The 16,505-nt window shown below is 43.3% G+C and overlaps 1 protein-coding gene across 2 annotated transcripts; it reads right to left on the minus strand.

Moving 5' to 3' along the window:
• Positions 1-1,680: 1,680 nt before the first annotated feature.
• On the minus strand, positions 1,681-16,424 carry LOC116966527 (synaptopodin 2-like protein). 2 transcript variants are annotated; one of them, XM_033012857.1, is made up of 2 exons: positions 16,102-16,424; positions 1,681-7,549 (listed from the first exon to the last, which is right to left on the minus strand). In XM_033012857.1, exons 1-2 carry the CDS (start codon positions 16,172-16,174, stop codon positions 4,593-4,595), a joined length of 3,030 nt encoding a protein of 1,009 aa, XP_032868748.1. In that variant the 5' UTR covers positions 16,175-16,424; the 3' UTR covers positions 1,681-4,592. The 2 variants fall into 2 exon arrangements, with proteins under 2 accessions (XP_032868748.1, XP_032868747.1); XM_033012856.1 differs by lacking the exon at positions 16,102-16,424 and adding an exon at positions 14,590-16,041.
• Positions 16,425-16,505: the final 81 nt, after the last annotated feature.

Here is a 16,505-nt window from a genome sequence, read left to right on the forward strand (position 1 = left end):
CGCTGGAGGTAATTTTATCCCTTACGTCACCTTGCTCCGAGGCAGCAGGGAACCTGGCAGTTGCGAGCTGACGATGGATTGCTACATATCCGTCTGCCTGCTGCGCCTTGTTGGAAGTATTGCCAGCACAAACAAGACCCTGCTGTGCCCCCGTCACCTCACAATGGGAAAGGCTGTGCCCAAAACAGACGAGCAAATCCCTCTGTCGTGGATGGAATTCCCCTTCATTCCCAGTCATCAAGGCTCCAGCGAGTCTCCCCAAAGCCCTTCCACCATCTACAAATTTGGCGTGTAGACAACTTTGTGATCAGCTCATTGGAATCATAAAATACAGGAAAGTAAGAGTTCAGAACCTACCACCTTCCGAATTCAGTGAACCTGACATCCCGGTGTGTGAAGGTGACCTCAGTAAAACCCTTACAAGAACACATGGAAAGAGAAGCACAAGTAGGCCATCAGGTCCCAAACTTGCCCTCCCATTCAACACGACCACGGTTGATCTATACTGATCTCAGCTCCTCTTCTGTACCTATTCCCCTTAGTCCTCAATTCCTTGATCTGTCAATATTTATCATATTATATAAATATATCTAACGATCTGGCCATCATAGGAGAAAATAATTCCAGACATTCACTACCTTCTGAAAGAAGAATTTCCCTGTATATCAGTTTTTAAATGATTGGTCTCTTATCTTGTAACCTTGTTCATGACTCTCTACTAGTGAAAACATCCCAATATCTACCCAGCCAAGCCCCCTTAAGATCTTCTAGATTTGAAAAAGTCATGCCTCAGTTTTTTAAACTCTTAAGGAATGAAACCAAACCATTTAACCTTTCTTTTAGGACAATACTGTCCGTGGAATCTCCTGTGGACAGCCTCCAGTGTTACCACGTTCTTTTTAAAGTAAGGGGTTCACCGGGACCTTATATGTTGCAATAAGGTAAGCCTTCATTCTTCTAAACACCAATATGCTTCTACATAGCAATCTTTGCTGTGTAGAAGCATATAGATGTAAGAGAATGCCACCAGTTGCAGGTTTTCTACTCCAAGTCATAGACTATTCAGACTTGAAAACATAATTTCCATCCCTACTTTGCCACAGAAGCTGGAACTCCTGAACCAACAGCATGATGGTGTACCTTCATCAAAAGGTCTCAAGAAAGCAATTTCTGAGAAGCCTTCTCTAGGATAATTAGGGATGCGTCATTAAAAGGAATGCCCACATCCAATAAAAAAAAGGAAAAAGGTAAATTGTCCCCATCTTTGCAGCAAATAAACTTTCTTCAAAGAAGGAAATTATCAGTTACCGGCTCTGGACAGATATATTCCTGGAGATTTCTTTGAATAATCTCCATTCTTCAAGCAATCTATTTGCCCTACATTGTTATATATGTTTGTTGTCCCTGAAATTTGTTTTCCCAGCGTTTCATCCAGCAATTTCTTGTAGATTTGCAATTCCTGCAGATTCTGGACCATCCTGGAAGACTCACACTTAGAGCAAGAAAGAACAAAAGTTGTGCTTGTGTTTTGATATGTCGATATTCCTGGGACGATAATGATCCAGCTCCTTTGAAAAGAGCCAAACAATGTCCATCATCGCCCACCTTAGCTTGTTCCAAAGATGTAGTTGTAACCCACTCCACACCTGCTAGTCACATATTCATTCTCACAACACCTTCAAATGTATCAATTATTCACATTTTATTATTTTACATCAGCATACATAGCACAGTTTGAACATTAAGACTGCAAGAAATGCATATAATTTGCACAAAGTAAGACTAAACATCTAATGAATAAGACACATCTATTGGTTTTCGTAAAGTGCAGAGCTGTGTTGCTTCACTTACAATAGCCAAAGTGCTCTAAAACCTATAAGGGGATATGCATGTTATTCGTTTATGGAAAATCTGTCACTCCAAAGACATTCCTAACAAAGCACTCAGACCCTGTAAAGGAGCCTTTGTCTGGAAATGACTGAGAATTAAAGACAAAAGGTGCTGGGAATGCTCAGTCAGCCTGGCAGCTTATCTGGGGAAAAACAATTAACTATTTAAGGTCAACAGCTTGGCAATGGAACTTCATCTCGAAAGCCTGATCCAGAGTTATTGTTTATTTGTGATGAGGAACAGAATTAATGGCAATGAGCATTTCAAGCAGTTTTTGTTTTTATTTCATATTTCCAGATCCAATATTTTTTTCCCTTTGATTTCCGGGTAATTATTGAATGATTTGGTATTTATCCATTGCTGAATGTGTTGTGTAGAGTCTCACTAGGACACATGAAGAGAGCAATCGAACAAGAACACAAGTTACCGTCAATCTCCTGAGCCCATTTTCTTCAAAGCTAAATGCAAATTAGTGATGATGGAGAATTACAGTAAAGCAGGTGAGATTTACAGCTTTCAAATCACAGTAGCTTTGCAAGCCAAAACTGATATTAAACTCTTCAGTTTGGCAATGCTAATAATCAAGGCACTTATCAGTTTTGTGTGAAATTGCAAAAAGTGAAGATTTTCACTACTGAACTCCAATATGTGTTAAGTCTCAGTGGTTGGGCAAAACCCATAGCATGAAGAAAACATTTACAAATTATTAATCTTTGCAAATTATTAACCCTTGCATTATCGAACATTACACCTTAAACCAGCTCAAATCATTGAACTAATCCCCAGTTCCATTTACTCTGCTTCCCATCTCTACATACAGAAACCAAGATCACCCATGTCCCATCTGATCCAATCTTCCTTGCATTTCCAATCGATTCCATAATTTCTGACCATAGCTACTTCATATCATCACAACGTAACCACAGTCTTCATTCATCTTAATTGTTTAGCAACATATACAGTCAGTTTTATATCACTTGTTTAAGAATAGCACTGCACATTTTGCACTCTGGCATCCAAAAATTAGCTTTATCATTAAGAGTACGTTGTTATCAATAATAAGATCTACGGTTGGTATTTTGGCTCTGCCCGGGTATGACTTAGGAACAAATTGCGTGATTTGAATAAATAATACAATTTGTATTTTCCCACTGAAATGTGTCAGAGCAGTTTATCGGAGCAATTTTTGTCCTTTGATAGAGTGGTGTTTACATCTGAAGCACGGCACATGATTGATCAGCTCGGTGTGTGCTCAGGTGACGACGTCTTCATTCCAGTTGGACAATTAAACAATATCTAAAGGTGGCAACAATGGGAAATTTGTCCGTGTAGTGGAGTGGATGGACATTGCACCTATCCTGAAGAGCTAACTGGTATTACACAATTGATGAATTAAAACTCAACTCCACTTGAGAGGATGGTGCCAGATCATTGACAACTCAGTCACCCTTTATATAAATGGAAGATTAATTTGGAAACAAGTCTAAACTGACAATCAACTGCGCCGGAGTTGGTTCTGTTTCATCAATTGCAGATACAGCATTTGACTGAGAAACCATTTTGTGTTGGATTTTCCTTGAGAATCTCCCGATGTTTATCTTTACCTCCCAAAATGTCATCATAATCACAGTCTGCTGCAGAACAGTAATAACAATCAAATTCTATTGTCACGTGCCTGCGATTGTTGGTGTGATCATTCATAACTCGCGCAAGGCACCACCACCAGGAACTTAACCAAATCCATATATTCCTCTGAAAACATTCACTCTTGAAATCCTTTTCCATTGCTCTGGGAATTTCTGCTTGTTCGGCTGAAACATTTAATATGTATGTATTGCTTATCACACAGTAAAAAATGGAATTCCATGTGTACTGAAAAAGAATATTTCATAAATATATCAATGTCACACTACACGGTACAAATTCAGCTAATTGCAGAATGGAGATATTCTGGGAAGAAAGATATTTCATTCTGTGACCCACTGTGTTTTATCAATCAAAACTCTGACAGGTTCTAATAAAGAATTGCAATGCATAGAGAGACCTCAAGATGACCCCCATCTCCATCTCCGCTGTATTTTTTGTATATAACGAGGTCTATTCTTGCAGTTAATGCAAAAAAAAAAAACTATTAAATTTTAAACATTATATGGTCGTAAATCCTTATTATAGAGCTCTATGAAAAATCGGTTAGATTTAGAATGGCAGTTCTTTAGATGTTAGTGGCAGCGTTCTTGAATGCGTGAGTCTTTGTCCCTCTCAGAGACTTGACTGCATGTCAACAGAAGCCAGTGCAGGACTGAAACAGCTCTGCGCTACCAGGGGTCCTACAGAGACCACCTCATTTGCCCCACTTGGATGAATGTTCAAGAGGGCACGGTGCCAATTTGAAACAAAAAAAAAACATGGGGGGAAAACCTGGGCACCCTGGCTAATAATCTACCCCGCAACTAAAACCTAAAACCAGATAATCTGGTGACCATCATATTGCTACTCATGGGAGCTTGCTGTGCACAAAGGTTGGCAGCGGTACTTCCTACACTGGGACGCACATCAAAACTGTCAAATAATTTGGGGTGTCATGAGGTCCAGAGAAGTGATTATATAAATGTAAATCTTCCTTTTCTTTCAGGATCAGGGTCCTCTTTCTGTTGGAAAATCTTCACCTATCCACTCAGAATCAAGAATGCACAAACATTCTTTCATTCCTGGATTGACCCAGGTCTCCATGTATGACCACAGCCTCCACCTCTCACAGCTGAGAACCTCGGTCTAGGGGTGGGAACCGATGGCTTCTTTTGCATATCTTCCCTGGACGGGAATTGAAGAACTGATGGTTCAAAGGCCACTTCCGAACTGTCTCCAGCTGCTCTCCAGTGTTGGTGAGCCAGCCCATTGCTGTAAGATACTTTGGCTGATACCGGTGGGGGGGAGTTTGGCGCCGACATCCACACGGGTTCAGCGAGTGTGGTGGCTGACCGCGGGGCAATAACTGTGGTAGTGATAATCGGCACTGGGGTTGAGAAGCGTCTGATCTCGAACGCTCTTGCTGTCTTCACAGGGACCTGCTTTGTGGAGATAAAGGATTGTTGGCCTTGTGGCGTGGTTGGAGCACATCCTGACCACCCTTGTGATCTCACGGCGGATTCATCGAAACTGAACATGGCCGGATTTAATTGATAAGGCTGACGTCTCATGAAATCAATGGCTTTTATTCCAACCTTTTGGTTCCCTCCTGGCCTCCACTTCTTCTCTGCTTTGGGGATTGTTTGGGACTTGCTGGCTGCTAATGGATATGATGGGGAATGAATGGGGTTATAACCAATTGGTGGCGGAGCCCGGATGTTGGGAGAATATTTCCACGTAGCAGGGAGGGAAGGAGTGGGAGATGGTCCTCTTGGCTGGGAAGAGTGGGTTGGCACTGAATCAACAATAAATTTGTCCATGCGACTTTGTCTCCTTGCAAAAAGTTCTGCTCCTTTTCCTTTCGACTGCAGGGTTGCTGGTGTATAGGTTCCATTCACCACTGGATAACAACTGCCAACTAACTGAGGCTTTAAATGAGGCTTTGGGGCTACAGGAGGAGGTATACTTTGCCTGCGTGCCTGAGACTGCATAAAGTTAGAAGCTTCGGCACCAAGACTCAAAAAGTCTTCTTCAGGTCCTGATTCAAATCCTGCTCCAATATGATCTGGCTTCTTTTCATCCAGATTTTGTACCATGGAAAGAAGTTCAGGGTTTGGTGAGGTTTTTTTCTGTTCAGTCTTTGTAAACATCGGCTTCCTGGTGCTTCTGCGACGTGCCTCTTGCAAGATGCCAGTTTTAGAAGCGGGCACTGAAATTCGTTGCTCTCTTGTGGCCAAGCTCTCAGATGGCTGGTTGGATGTCCAAGCTGTTGATGATGTGCTCGCAATGGAAGGGGCGTTCACTACGGCTTCAGGAGGGACTTCGCTCCTTTTCTGTGGCAGCAGTGTTGAGGAAACGCGAAAGGTAGCGGTGCTGGTGACCGGAGCCTGAGGTGGCGAATATGGAGTTGCTGTGAATAGTGACGTCATCAATGGTGGTGGTGACATCACTGCAGGTGGTGGCGACATCATTGCCGGTGGTGGTGACATCACTGCAGCTGGTGGTGATGTCATGGTACAATCTGCTGACCTTGCTGCGCATGGTGGTGACATCGCTATGATTGATGACACCATCACCGCCGGCTTTGGCGAGTTCACCGCGGCCGTTGTTGGCATTGCTGTGCATTCTGTTGTCATCGATGTAGACGATGGTAACATGACTGTGGTTGGTGATGACATCACAGCAGGTGGAGGTGACATCACAGCAGGTGGTGACATCACAGAAGGTGGAGGCGACGTCACAGGAGGTGGTGACATCACAGGAGGTGGTGGTGACATCACAGCAGGAGGTGGTGACATCACAGCAGGTGGTGGTGACATCACAGCAGATGGTGGTGACATCACAGCAGGTGGTGGTGACATCACAAGAGGTGGAGCTGATATCACAGCAGGTGGAGGTGACATCACAGCAGGTGGAGGTGACATCACAGCAGGTGGAGGTGACATCACAGCAGGTGGAGGTGACATCACAGCAGGTGGAGGTGACATCACAGCAGGTGGTGGTGACATCACAAGAAGTGGATGTGGCATCACAGCAGGTGGTGGTGGTGGTGGTGGTGCTGATATTAAAACAGCTGCTGGCAAATAATGTGTTCCCATTCTCATTGGCACTGAAACTTTCATTGGTTCAGGTTGAGGGATGGCATTCACAGTTGGCCTGGAGACTACCGCTGCTGGAGGTGAGAAAGGTTTTGTTGGTTTGTTTTGCACAGCAGCTTGTTCCCAGGGTTTGACAGGAGCTGTATTTGTTGCACCTTGCCGATACAGCACTGGAGCACAGACAGAGTGTACAGGACTCACATGGCTCTGTTGACACCCTGGAGTAAATGGTCTTGCTGTCCAATTTGCCACCCCAGGTAGGCCAGGGGGACCTTGTACGATGTGCTGTGAATGGTGCTGCTCACTGGGCCTTGGGTAACTGGTCTCTGCACGTACTATTGGCAGCAGATTCATTTCTGTGCAGTAGTTCAATGCGTCCGAGGCTGGATTCCCAGCACACACAGTCGTACTCCTGGACCAGGCAGGGACTCCATTCATTGCGCTGCACCTCATCACTTCAGCCTCTGGCTTGGCTTTCATTGGTAGATTGTGTTGTGTCTGAATTGGAGGTTCCTCCAATACATAGTCCTTTGCTCGTTGTCTCTGATGTTCAAATAATATAACACCCTTCCCTTTGGTTTCAGTTAGACCATGGGGCTCAGATTTGGGCTTTTCAATGTCCAGGTAAGAACTGTCCCAGTCTGATCCCATTGACTGATTTGTCAAACTTTTTGCATCAGAAAACGCATCTTCGTCAAATTCAGACTCACTGGTAGGCGGCAGTTCCCCGTCCTCGTCCATACTCTGCTTCTCCTCGTCTACACTTCCATAACTAACGAGGGTGTACTTCTTTGCCCTTTGACGGCGCTTCTTAAACATAAGAACCCCCTTTGAGTGAGGATTTGGTGCAGAGGTGAGGAGAGATGCGATGGTCTTGCATTTTGTCCTGGCCTCCTTCGCTTGCTTCTCCTGCACACTTTCACTCCGATGCAACTCTGCAATGTCAGAACACAAAGGAATAAACTAACAAGCTTCTGAAACATTACTGTGAACACAAGAGAATTACACATCCGAGATTCCAAGTGTAACAAAATAATCCCGCAGCACCAAAGGGTATTTTCCTTAATCAGCCTTGTTCAAAACAACAACAATCCCTCACATATTCTTCATGTTATGCTGCATTGGTTTTAATCACAAATGGAAAGTGATATGGAAGATATTAACTGAGAAGTGATGAAAGTAATCAGATCTGTTTTAAACAAAATGCATATTTTAAACATAATCTCAGTTTGTGAAGTGTTGGACATTATCTCGGTCCAGGACTGTGGAAAAAAGAAGTGTCGAGGATTGAATCTTCTGCCCTTATGGAGATTTACCATCAGAGGGGAACAAAGTAATAGCGTAAGACAGTGTGGAAATTCCTACGATTCTGCTGCCTGACATTAACTCTCAGTGAGCTGGTGCTGTCCGAGTCAGATTCTGGGTACAAATACCACCCCAAAATCAAAGTCAAAATCAACGTTAAAAAAACTACACTGGTTCTCCACAGGGATACGGCCCTGTTGCAGAATTTCAGATAAGGTCATAAACCTTCTCCCTCTCAGGTGGTCATAGAAAAAGGGACATGGCATTCTCCCTGGTGCCCAGGGCAATATTGATCACCCAAATAATACCAGTAAAAAAAAAAAAAAATAGAAACTCAAAATTCTGAATAAATTTAAATGTAAACAGAAAATGTTGGAGATACTCAGCAGGTCAGGCAGTATCTGAAGAGAGAGAGAAACAGAGTTAATATTTCAGGTTGGAGACAATTCATCAGAACTCTAGCGTTTTCTATTTCACTTACGTGGATTACCTGGTTATTATGTTGGTGATCCCTTGTTGAGCACAAAGTGGCTGCAGTATATCCCAATTTAAAATGGGATTACATTTCACAAGCTCATCTCAATCAACTATGGGTTATCCCAATGGTAAAGGACCCAAATCCTTGATGGCTGCCTTCCTCAGAAGCTGCATTAATACTGGGGTATGAGCTGACAATGTCGTTACTAACACAAACCATACCTGAACCAGGAGGGTATACTGTAACTATACACAGGAGTAACTTAATTCTCCATCACCGTGTGTTTAGCAACACCAAGATTAATTATTTAAATTGCTGGCATTAATACACAAAATATTTATTTCAACAACCCATGGGCAAAATCTTTATCACACTACTGACGTAATCTTCACAATGAAATGCTTTAACACATACTTTGAAAATTAAAAGACCACCTCGAAACCCTGAGAAGCTCAACAGTGTATCTGCATTCTGTGATCTGAGTCACAGAGAATGCAGCATAGAAACAGGCTCTTGGGCCCACTGAGTTCCTTGTTGGTCATCAGCAACCTTTTTACACATAGACTGCGTTAATCGATTTTATTTATTCTCCCCAAATTCTTATCAGTGCTCCCAGAATCTATCACAAGGGGCGATTTCCTGTGCCCAATTTCCACCCTGCCTGTCTAGAACATAGGAGGAAACTGGAGCACTTGAAGAAAACCTATGCATTCACAGAGAGAACATGCAAGCTCCCCTCAGACAGTACCTGAGGACAGGATTGAACTTGGGTCTCTGGCACTGTAAGACATCGACTCTGCTAACTACACCACTGTGGCTGAGGAAATACAAGCAGACCAGGCAAACCAAGCGTAGGTTGGGCGATCGTTCCGCCGAACACCTCCGCTCAGTCCGCAATAACCTACCTGAACTCCCGGTGGCTCAGCACTTCAACTCCCCCTCCCATTCCCAATCCGACCTCTCTGTCCTGGGTCTCCTCCATTGCCAGAGTGAGCAACAGCGGAAATTGGAGGAACAGCACCTCATATTCCGTCTGGGGACCTTGCGTCCGTATGGCATTAACATTGAATTCTCCCAATTTTGCTAGCCCTTGCTGTCTCCTCCCCTTCCTTAACCCTCTAGCTGACTCCTCCCACCCTCCTATCCGCCCGCCCTCGGGCTCCTCCCCCTCCTCCCTTTTTCCTTCTTTCTCCCACCCCCCATCAGTCTGAAGAAGGGTTTCGGCCCGAAACGTCGCCTATTTCCTTCGCTCCATAGATGCTGCTGCACCCGCTGAGTTTCCCCAGCAATTTTTCAAATCAATGATGCCAGCTGCATTAAATGATCTCCTCACAGAGGCTGAGTAGGATTGGCAAAGAAATGGAAAGCTGATTGCCCTAAGTGTCTTTGAGTAGCTGAGCAAAGATAGTGCCCAAGATGTAAGATTAAAAACCCTGCTGCTCTGGCCAAATTGTGCACTAAAGCTCAGACGAGATCAGAAGCACATCGACTGCGTGACCTCAAGCACAGAAACTGCTGGAGAGACTCAACGGGTTGAGCAGTATCTGTGGCGAGAAGGGAATGGTCGACGTTTCTGAGAAGGGAAAGTAATTGAGGCTCTCAATCCTGAAGGAGAATCTTGACCCAAAACATCGGCAATTCACTTCTTTCTACGGATGCTGCCCACCCCGATGAATTCCTCCAGCAATTTGCTTTTTGCTGCAGATTCCAGCATCTATAGTCTCTTGTACCTCCCTTGTTTGACCTTGTCCGTTCCTTCTAAGGCACGAGTTAGGCACTGTGCTGGTGAATTGATGTAAAGGGGCAACCACATATTGAAGATTGATCATCTTGTGGTGTAAAGGGTGCACATGTCAGACTGAGAACCTGTGGAATCTGCTCCTGTGGTACTCTGAGGGATGAGAACTTAAGTCTGATGGAATTATGCCAGAGGCAGGGTGTTTACAAGTATACTTTCCAGATTCACAATCTCCCATCTCCATGAGTGGCCTGTGAACTTCCCCAATATAAATTACAAGTTACTTTTATTAGAAAGGAAATTGCTGATTAGAACCTCATCGGTCTGTTATTCCACATTTCACCACTGGGGACACCGCAGTACATCAGTGGCAGGAAGTTAAAACTGCAACAGGATAAATCGAGAATAATTCATCTGAAGTCGGAAAGGATACCTTAGAGATGGGGACTGAATTCCTTCAGTGAAAATACCCCCTGCCTGTAGTTCTGCTTCTTCCAAGAAGCAACTAGACCTTACCTTGACTTTGTGAAAAATACAATGAGCAATCAGCAAGTATGTTGTTTTTTTCATTCCCCAGATATAAGCATCACAGATAAGACCAGCATTAAATACCCATCTCATATTACCCCTGAGCTGCCTTATTTATACACCACTGAAATCTATATGTTGAAGGTACTTCCACTGTGCTTTTTCAGTGTTCTGTCCCAGCAAAGCTTCATGCAGGTATCACTTAACAGGGTTAACACTTAACATTTAAACAGGTTACAGTCATCTGCTATCTTTGACTTTCCAATGGTGGACTTTCTGGTTTAGGAGATGCTTCCAAAGGATTCTTGCCAATGGACCACAGTTTGCAGTAATGATGCACTTGTTATTGAAAGGTGTGAATCCTTAGGGTGGTGGATGGAATGATAACAGAATGATGACCTGTTTTGTCCTGGATAGTGTTGAGCTTCTTCAAGATTCCTGGCACTGAACCACATTAGGCAGGTAAAGATTATGGCGTTATGCTTCTGAATTGCATTTAGATAGCGGAATAGCTTTGGGGATTCATAGACTCCTCCTCTGGAGATGACCTATCTCTGACATGATATATTTACGTGAAATTTCACGACCGGTGCTTGTTCTAAAGCGATGGAAGGCGCCGACAATGCTATCCAATGGTATATATTCTCCATTTACCTCCTGTCTCACATTCACCAGGATTGCTGGGTTCCATGACAGACTTTGTCCCAACAAGAACCAGGGAACTGATTTCACATTGCGATGAGAGTGACTGCTATGTCATCATGATAGTACGTGTGGCATCAAAAAGCTTTGTAAAACTCAAGTCAATGGGCTGTAAGGGGGGGGGGGGGGGGGAACACTTCAATGGTCAATGTCGTGCATTGCACCATACAAGATGGTTGTGGCTGTTGGGGGTCAATCATCTCAGCCCCAGGAGAGTACTGCTGGAGTTCCCGAGAAGAGAGTCCAAGACCCAGCCATCTTCAGCAGCTCCATCAGTGACCACCCTTCCATTACAAGAAACCGCGGGATGTTTAATACCGTTCAAAACTCCTCAGCAAAAAAGACGACCAATCTATACCTCCATGCTTGAAACACAGCTGGAAGACATTCAGCATGCGCTAATAAGTAGCAGGTAACATTTGTACCACAGAAGTGTCAGGCAATGGTCATCTCCAGCAAGAGAGTGTTTAACCACTTCTTGATATTCAACAGAATTACTATTTCTGAGTTCCTCGTCATCTACTTTCTGGTGGTCAGCATTAGTCAGGAAATAAACTGGACCAAAAAAAACAAAACAAAAAATAAGTGCTGGAGTAACTCAGTGGTCAGACAGCCTCTCTGGAGAACATGGATAGTTGACGTTTCGGGTCAAGGCCTTCTTCACACTTTGTGTCCTTTTTTTTTGTAAACCAGTATTGGCAGTTCCTTGTGTCTTCACTGAACTGGATCAGCCACTTCAGGATGGCGACTACAAAAGCAGATCCAAAGCTATGTATTATCAGTGGGTGACTCACTAACACCTCAACACTTTTCTACCATTGACAAAGTGCAAGGCAGGTGAATGAACACAACTCCAGCAACATTAAGAATAAGGAGTAAGCCATTTAGAACGGAGAGGAGGAAACACTTTTTCTCACAGAGAGTGGTGAGTGTGGAATTCTCTGCCTCAGAGGGCGGTGGAGGCAGGTTCTCTGGATGCTTTCAAGAGAGAGCTAGATAGGGCTCTTTAAAATAGCGGAGTCAGGGATATGGTGAGAAGGCAGGAACGGGGTACTGATTGGGGACGATCAGCCATGATCACATTGAATGGCGGTGCTGGCTCGAAGGGTCAAATGGCCTGCTCCTGCACCTATTGTCTATTCAAGAAGGTAAATACTATCAGGGACTCAGCAGCATTCACAAGAAAGATAACAGTGAATGAAGAAAGTGACTCATCATCTCTTTCTCCAGGCCAATTAAGGATGGGCAATAAATGCTGCCCAGATGTCAAAAAAACCCATGACCAAAATTGCAGAAGAATGTTGACAGACTGGAGGCTAACATTAATGAATCTTCAGATGATCGAGGAAAAATCATTACACCGCAGGTTTATTGGAAGTATCCCCAAAACACATTTCTGATCGATGTGTTAGAATGTTGCTGTTATTTTTCCAGCTGACCTTCTATGAGGTAATCTCAATTTATTCTGCGAGAAAGGGTAACATTCCAGCCTCAATGAATTGCACATTGTATCGATGTGTTAAGTGCTGACGTGTTTGGGAAAAACAATTGCATTTATTAACTATTGATATATTACTGGGATATTGAAACATATCCATTTGCTATAGGTTCAGCTGATTTCATTTTGATCATTTCTATTAAATGTTTCTTTTTGACCAGCTATTGAGTTGCTCTTTCTATAACACTGGTATAAAAAGCTATAAGAACATGCATGGAGTCTGCTCAAATGCATCGATTGAATATTTAAGCCAATTCAAGAGATGAGCTTATTTGAGGTGCCGGACCCCTCCTGGAAGAGAAAAATATTAATATATATGTACTGTAATAGAAGATTTAGTTTATCATGAATAGTAGTGAAATGGAAACCTGACCAATAAAAACTGCCAGTTGGAAATTTTATTGCACCCAGATGGATATGCTAGATGGTTGGGTGTGGTAGGATTTTGTAACTAGATATCACCTGGAATTGAGCCTGTTCCGGGCCAGGGGTCAAGGCAAGGAATGGGACCAGGAAGGGATTCTGCAAAAATCAGGGACCGGTAGAAGTGGTTGGCAAAAAAAGGACAGAGGCTCAGAGTTGGGGTGTAATGATCAGGTGAGTGGCCAGTGGAGAGGAGGGGAAGAATAAGTGGACCCCCCCCCATAGGATCTCATGGGATCATTGGGTTCACCAAATGGCACAACATAAACCAATTTGAAGTGTAGGGGTTGACACCACTTTGGGGGTTCATGGCATTTGGCTTTGTTGGCCCGGACCAACGGGAAGGAAACACAGTTTGGAGATCAGAGAGCTTTCGGACCAAGGTCTTGGAGCGTGGGGTATATCAGTGCAGTGTGGGTGTAAGGCCAAAGTGTCCTAACCAAAATCTGCAGTATTAAGACATCATTGTCCCAAGAGTTGTTCCCAGGACAATTTAGTCCAATTTTTCCTGTAATGTTCCAAAAGGGGCATTGGACTGGGATTGATGCATTCTGTGCAAAACTGATGCAAAAATCGTTTCAGGAACGCAGGGGTGAATCAATTCAAGAAAACCATAGTGTAAGTTCTGGAATTACATAAAATCACACAGAAGTTATCATAATTCAATTTCACTTTGGCAAAAAAAAGTCTATTTTAAAGCATGAAACACTGGGGGGAAAAAAGGGTTCTTCAAAATTTTAAGGAGCTCATGTTAATTTTGCTACAACCAACCACCAGCAACAGGTCCTCTCCCTCTTCTCCCACCAGTTGTAAACACTAGAGACCCGAAACATTGTAAAATGTCACTGTTCACTATCAATAACGTGCCCAGGGTTGAAAAATAAAGCCAGATCATTTCTTTACGTTCTCAAAGAAAAACCTAAACCACCAGAGTCTAGCTGAGTAAATAGTTGCAGTCACAAAGTGATGATTTGCAGAGCAAACATCTTTGGCACCATTGGTAGTTTTGAAACTGTACATCTATAATTTTTAACTGTGTAAGATATACCACGGCTAACAACCTTTTGAGTATTTGTTTCTGTGGTAAGGAGTAAACTGAAATGTCCATACTCTTGCAGTAAATATTTAAAACACATTGAATAAAATAATTTGGTGCTGAAATGTTGACCTTCCATCTTACCTTGGGTTACAGGCATGAAACTAATTTCAATTGTAAGACTTTTAAGGATAGAACAAAAATTAATTGTAGACCATTCACAGTAAAATTAGCTAGCACTTTAAAAGTATGTACACATTCAAATACCTGCATAAACTTGATGCTTGCTGGTTTTCTTTTCTGGTTCTTCAGTTTGTGATCTCTGCATTCTGATAATCTTTGGAGTATTACTTTGTGTCCTCAGTTCCATATACACTGTAATCACTCATAAACTGGAGTGAGCCCAAGACTCTTAAGTCTGCCAAGCTCTCTTATCGCCTTTTACTCCCCTTGTCAGACCAGACAAAAGGACGGTTAAGAACTTCTGTCCGTTTGACTATTTTTACCCATTACATACCAACTAGTTGTGTGATGGGTTTAAGCATCTGTCTGCGCTCAAACCGGCCTTCAAGAGATTTTTTTCAGACAAGTAAAGCTAAAAGAAAATTGTGGCGATTGACACAAGAATGAAATGTGTCAAAGTGTCAGGCAGTGATGTCATTAAAATACTTTTCATACTCATAACTGTGGGATAAGCAAGAAAACATTGTTTCAAAAGTCAAGTAAACATGATCAAAAGATGAATATACTTTAGATCTATAAATTGACCCCAGTGGAAAAAAGACGTTGGCTGCAAAGTGTGGCAGTAAGCAATATTAAGAGGATAATTCTTGTCTCCATATATAATTTAAGGCATGTTTAATTTTAAATGCTGGAGTTTAAATAGGTCATTAGTGTCAGCAATTCATGAATGTTAGACACAAAAAAAAAAAATCCTCTTTATCCTCAACTCTCTTCAATGGCATTTCAATACTAGAAGCAGCTTCCTCAAATCTTCATGAGTTCTAGGAGCAAATTAATCCATTCGGCCCATCCCGTCTATGCCGCCATTCAATTGTGGCTGACCTGTCTTTCCCTCTCAACCCCATTCTCCTGCCTTCTCCCCATAACCGATGACACCCTTACTAAAGCCTCAATTTCCTGAGCCCAACCTTGGATTTTCTGACACCACGCGCTCTCATTTCCCTTTCCCACCATCCCTACACATCTTGCAGCCATCACAATCTAGCAATCTAAAACTCCCTATAAAGCCCTACTTTATCGTTCTTATCGCCAGTGACTTGCAGTCACCAAATCTTACTTCCAAAGTTTTCTGGTCTCTACCTAGAAATCTCATTGACAAGGGTTGCTATATTAAACCATTGTCACACCAATACAGTGGAATCTGTATTCACCTGAACACTTGCATCCATCCCACCCTATAATTATCCCAAAGTAATACATTTTTCTGCATCAAATAATAGAATGTTGTTTTATTCGAAAGGTTTAAAGGATAGCACTATTGTAGTAAATTAGAAATATATATATATATAAATGCACGGAGCTTTCATGGGTATGTTTAAACAACTGTTTTCAAGTCTTGACCATAAGATCACACAGAGTATCAAGTAACAGACAGCAACTGACGCGCTTTTCAGAGAGTTGACCTCATATCCTCTAAACCTCTCATGTTCCACTTAATAGCAGCATATTGAACACACCAGAAAAGCCCAGAGCATCGGAGGACTTTAGGTTTAAAATTATTTGAGACTATCTTAGAAGGTAACTAAAAAAACTTACTGGCTTGCTTGGCCTTCTCTTTGTAGGTGGCGATTAGCACCTCGTCCACGGGGTTGTTCACTGGGCCCACCATGGGCACCAGCTGTGTCTCCCTCAGGCTGGGCAAGCTGGGCAGGCTGGCGGTCGGCAGCAGCTTCTGCTCAGGTGAGCCGGCCTGGGCGTGTACCTCCTGGAAGCCGCTGTCAGTTTCCGACGTGCCCAGGATCCCCTGTCGCAGAGGGACATCTTCGCCGCTGGACTGGGCAGGCCAGGTGTTGGGGTAGGCGGGGTTGGTGTTGGGGTTGGTGTTGGGGTAGGTGGGGTTGGTGTTGGGATAGGTGGGGTTGGTGTTGGGATAGGTGGGGTTGGTGTTGGGGTTAGTGATGGGGTTGGTGTTGGGGTTGGTGATGGGGTTGGTGATGGGG

Source organism: Amblyraja radiata, chromosome 37 (assembly GCF_010909765.2).
Source record: "Amblyraja radiata isolate CabotCenter1 chromosome 37, sAmbRad1.1.pri, whole genome shotgun sequence".
In the NCBI taxonomy this organism is placed as follows: Eukaryota; Metazoa; Chordata; class Chondrichthyes; order Rajiformes; family Rajidae; genus Amblyraja; species Amblyraja radiata.

Bases quoted from the DNA above. Each gene is read 5' to 3' on its own strand.
- LOC116966527 (XM_033012856.1), bottom strand. From the start codon at position 14,692: ATGGAACTGAGGACACAAAGTAATACTCCAAAGATTATCAGAATGCAG. The intron at 7,550-14,589 runs GTATTTGAATGT...CTGACATTGCAG, and splicing joins CAAGCATCAAGTTTATGCAG to AGTTGCATCGGAGTGAAAGT.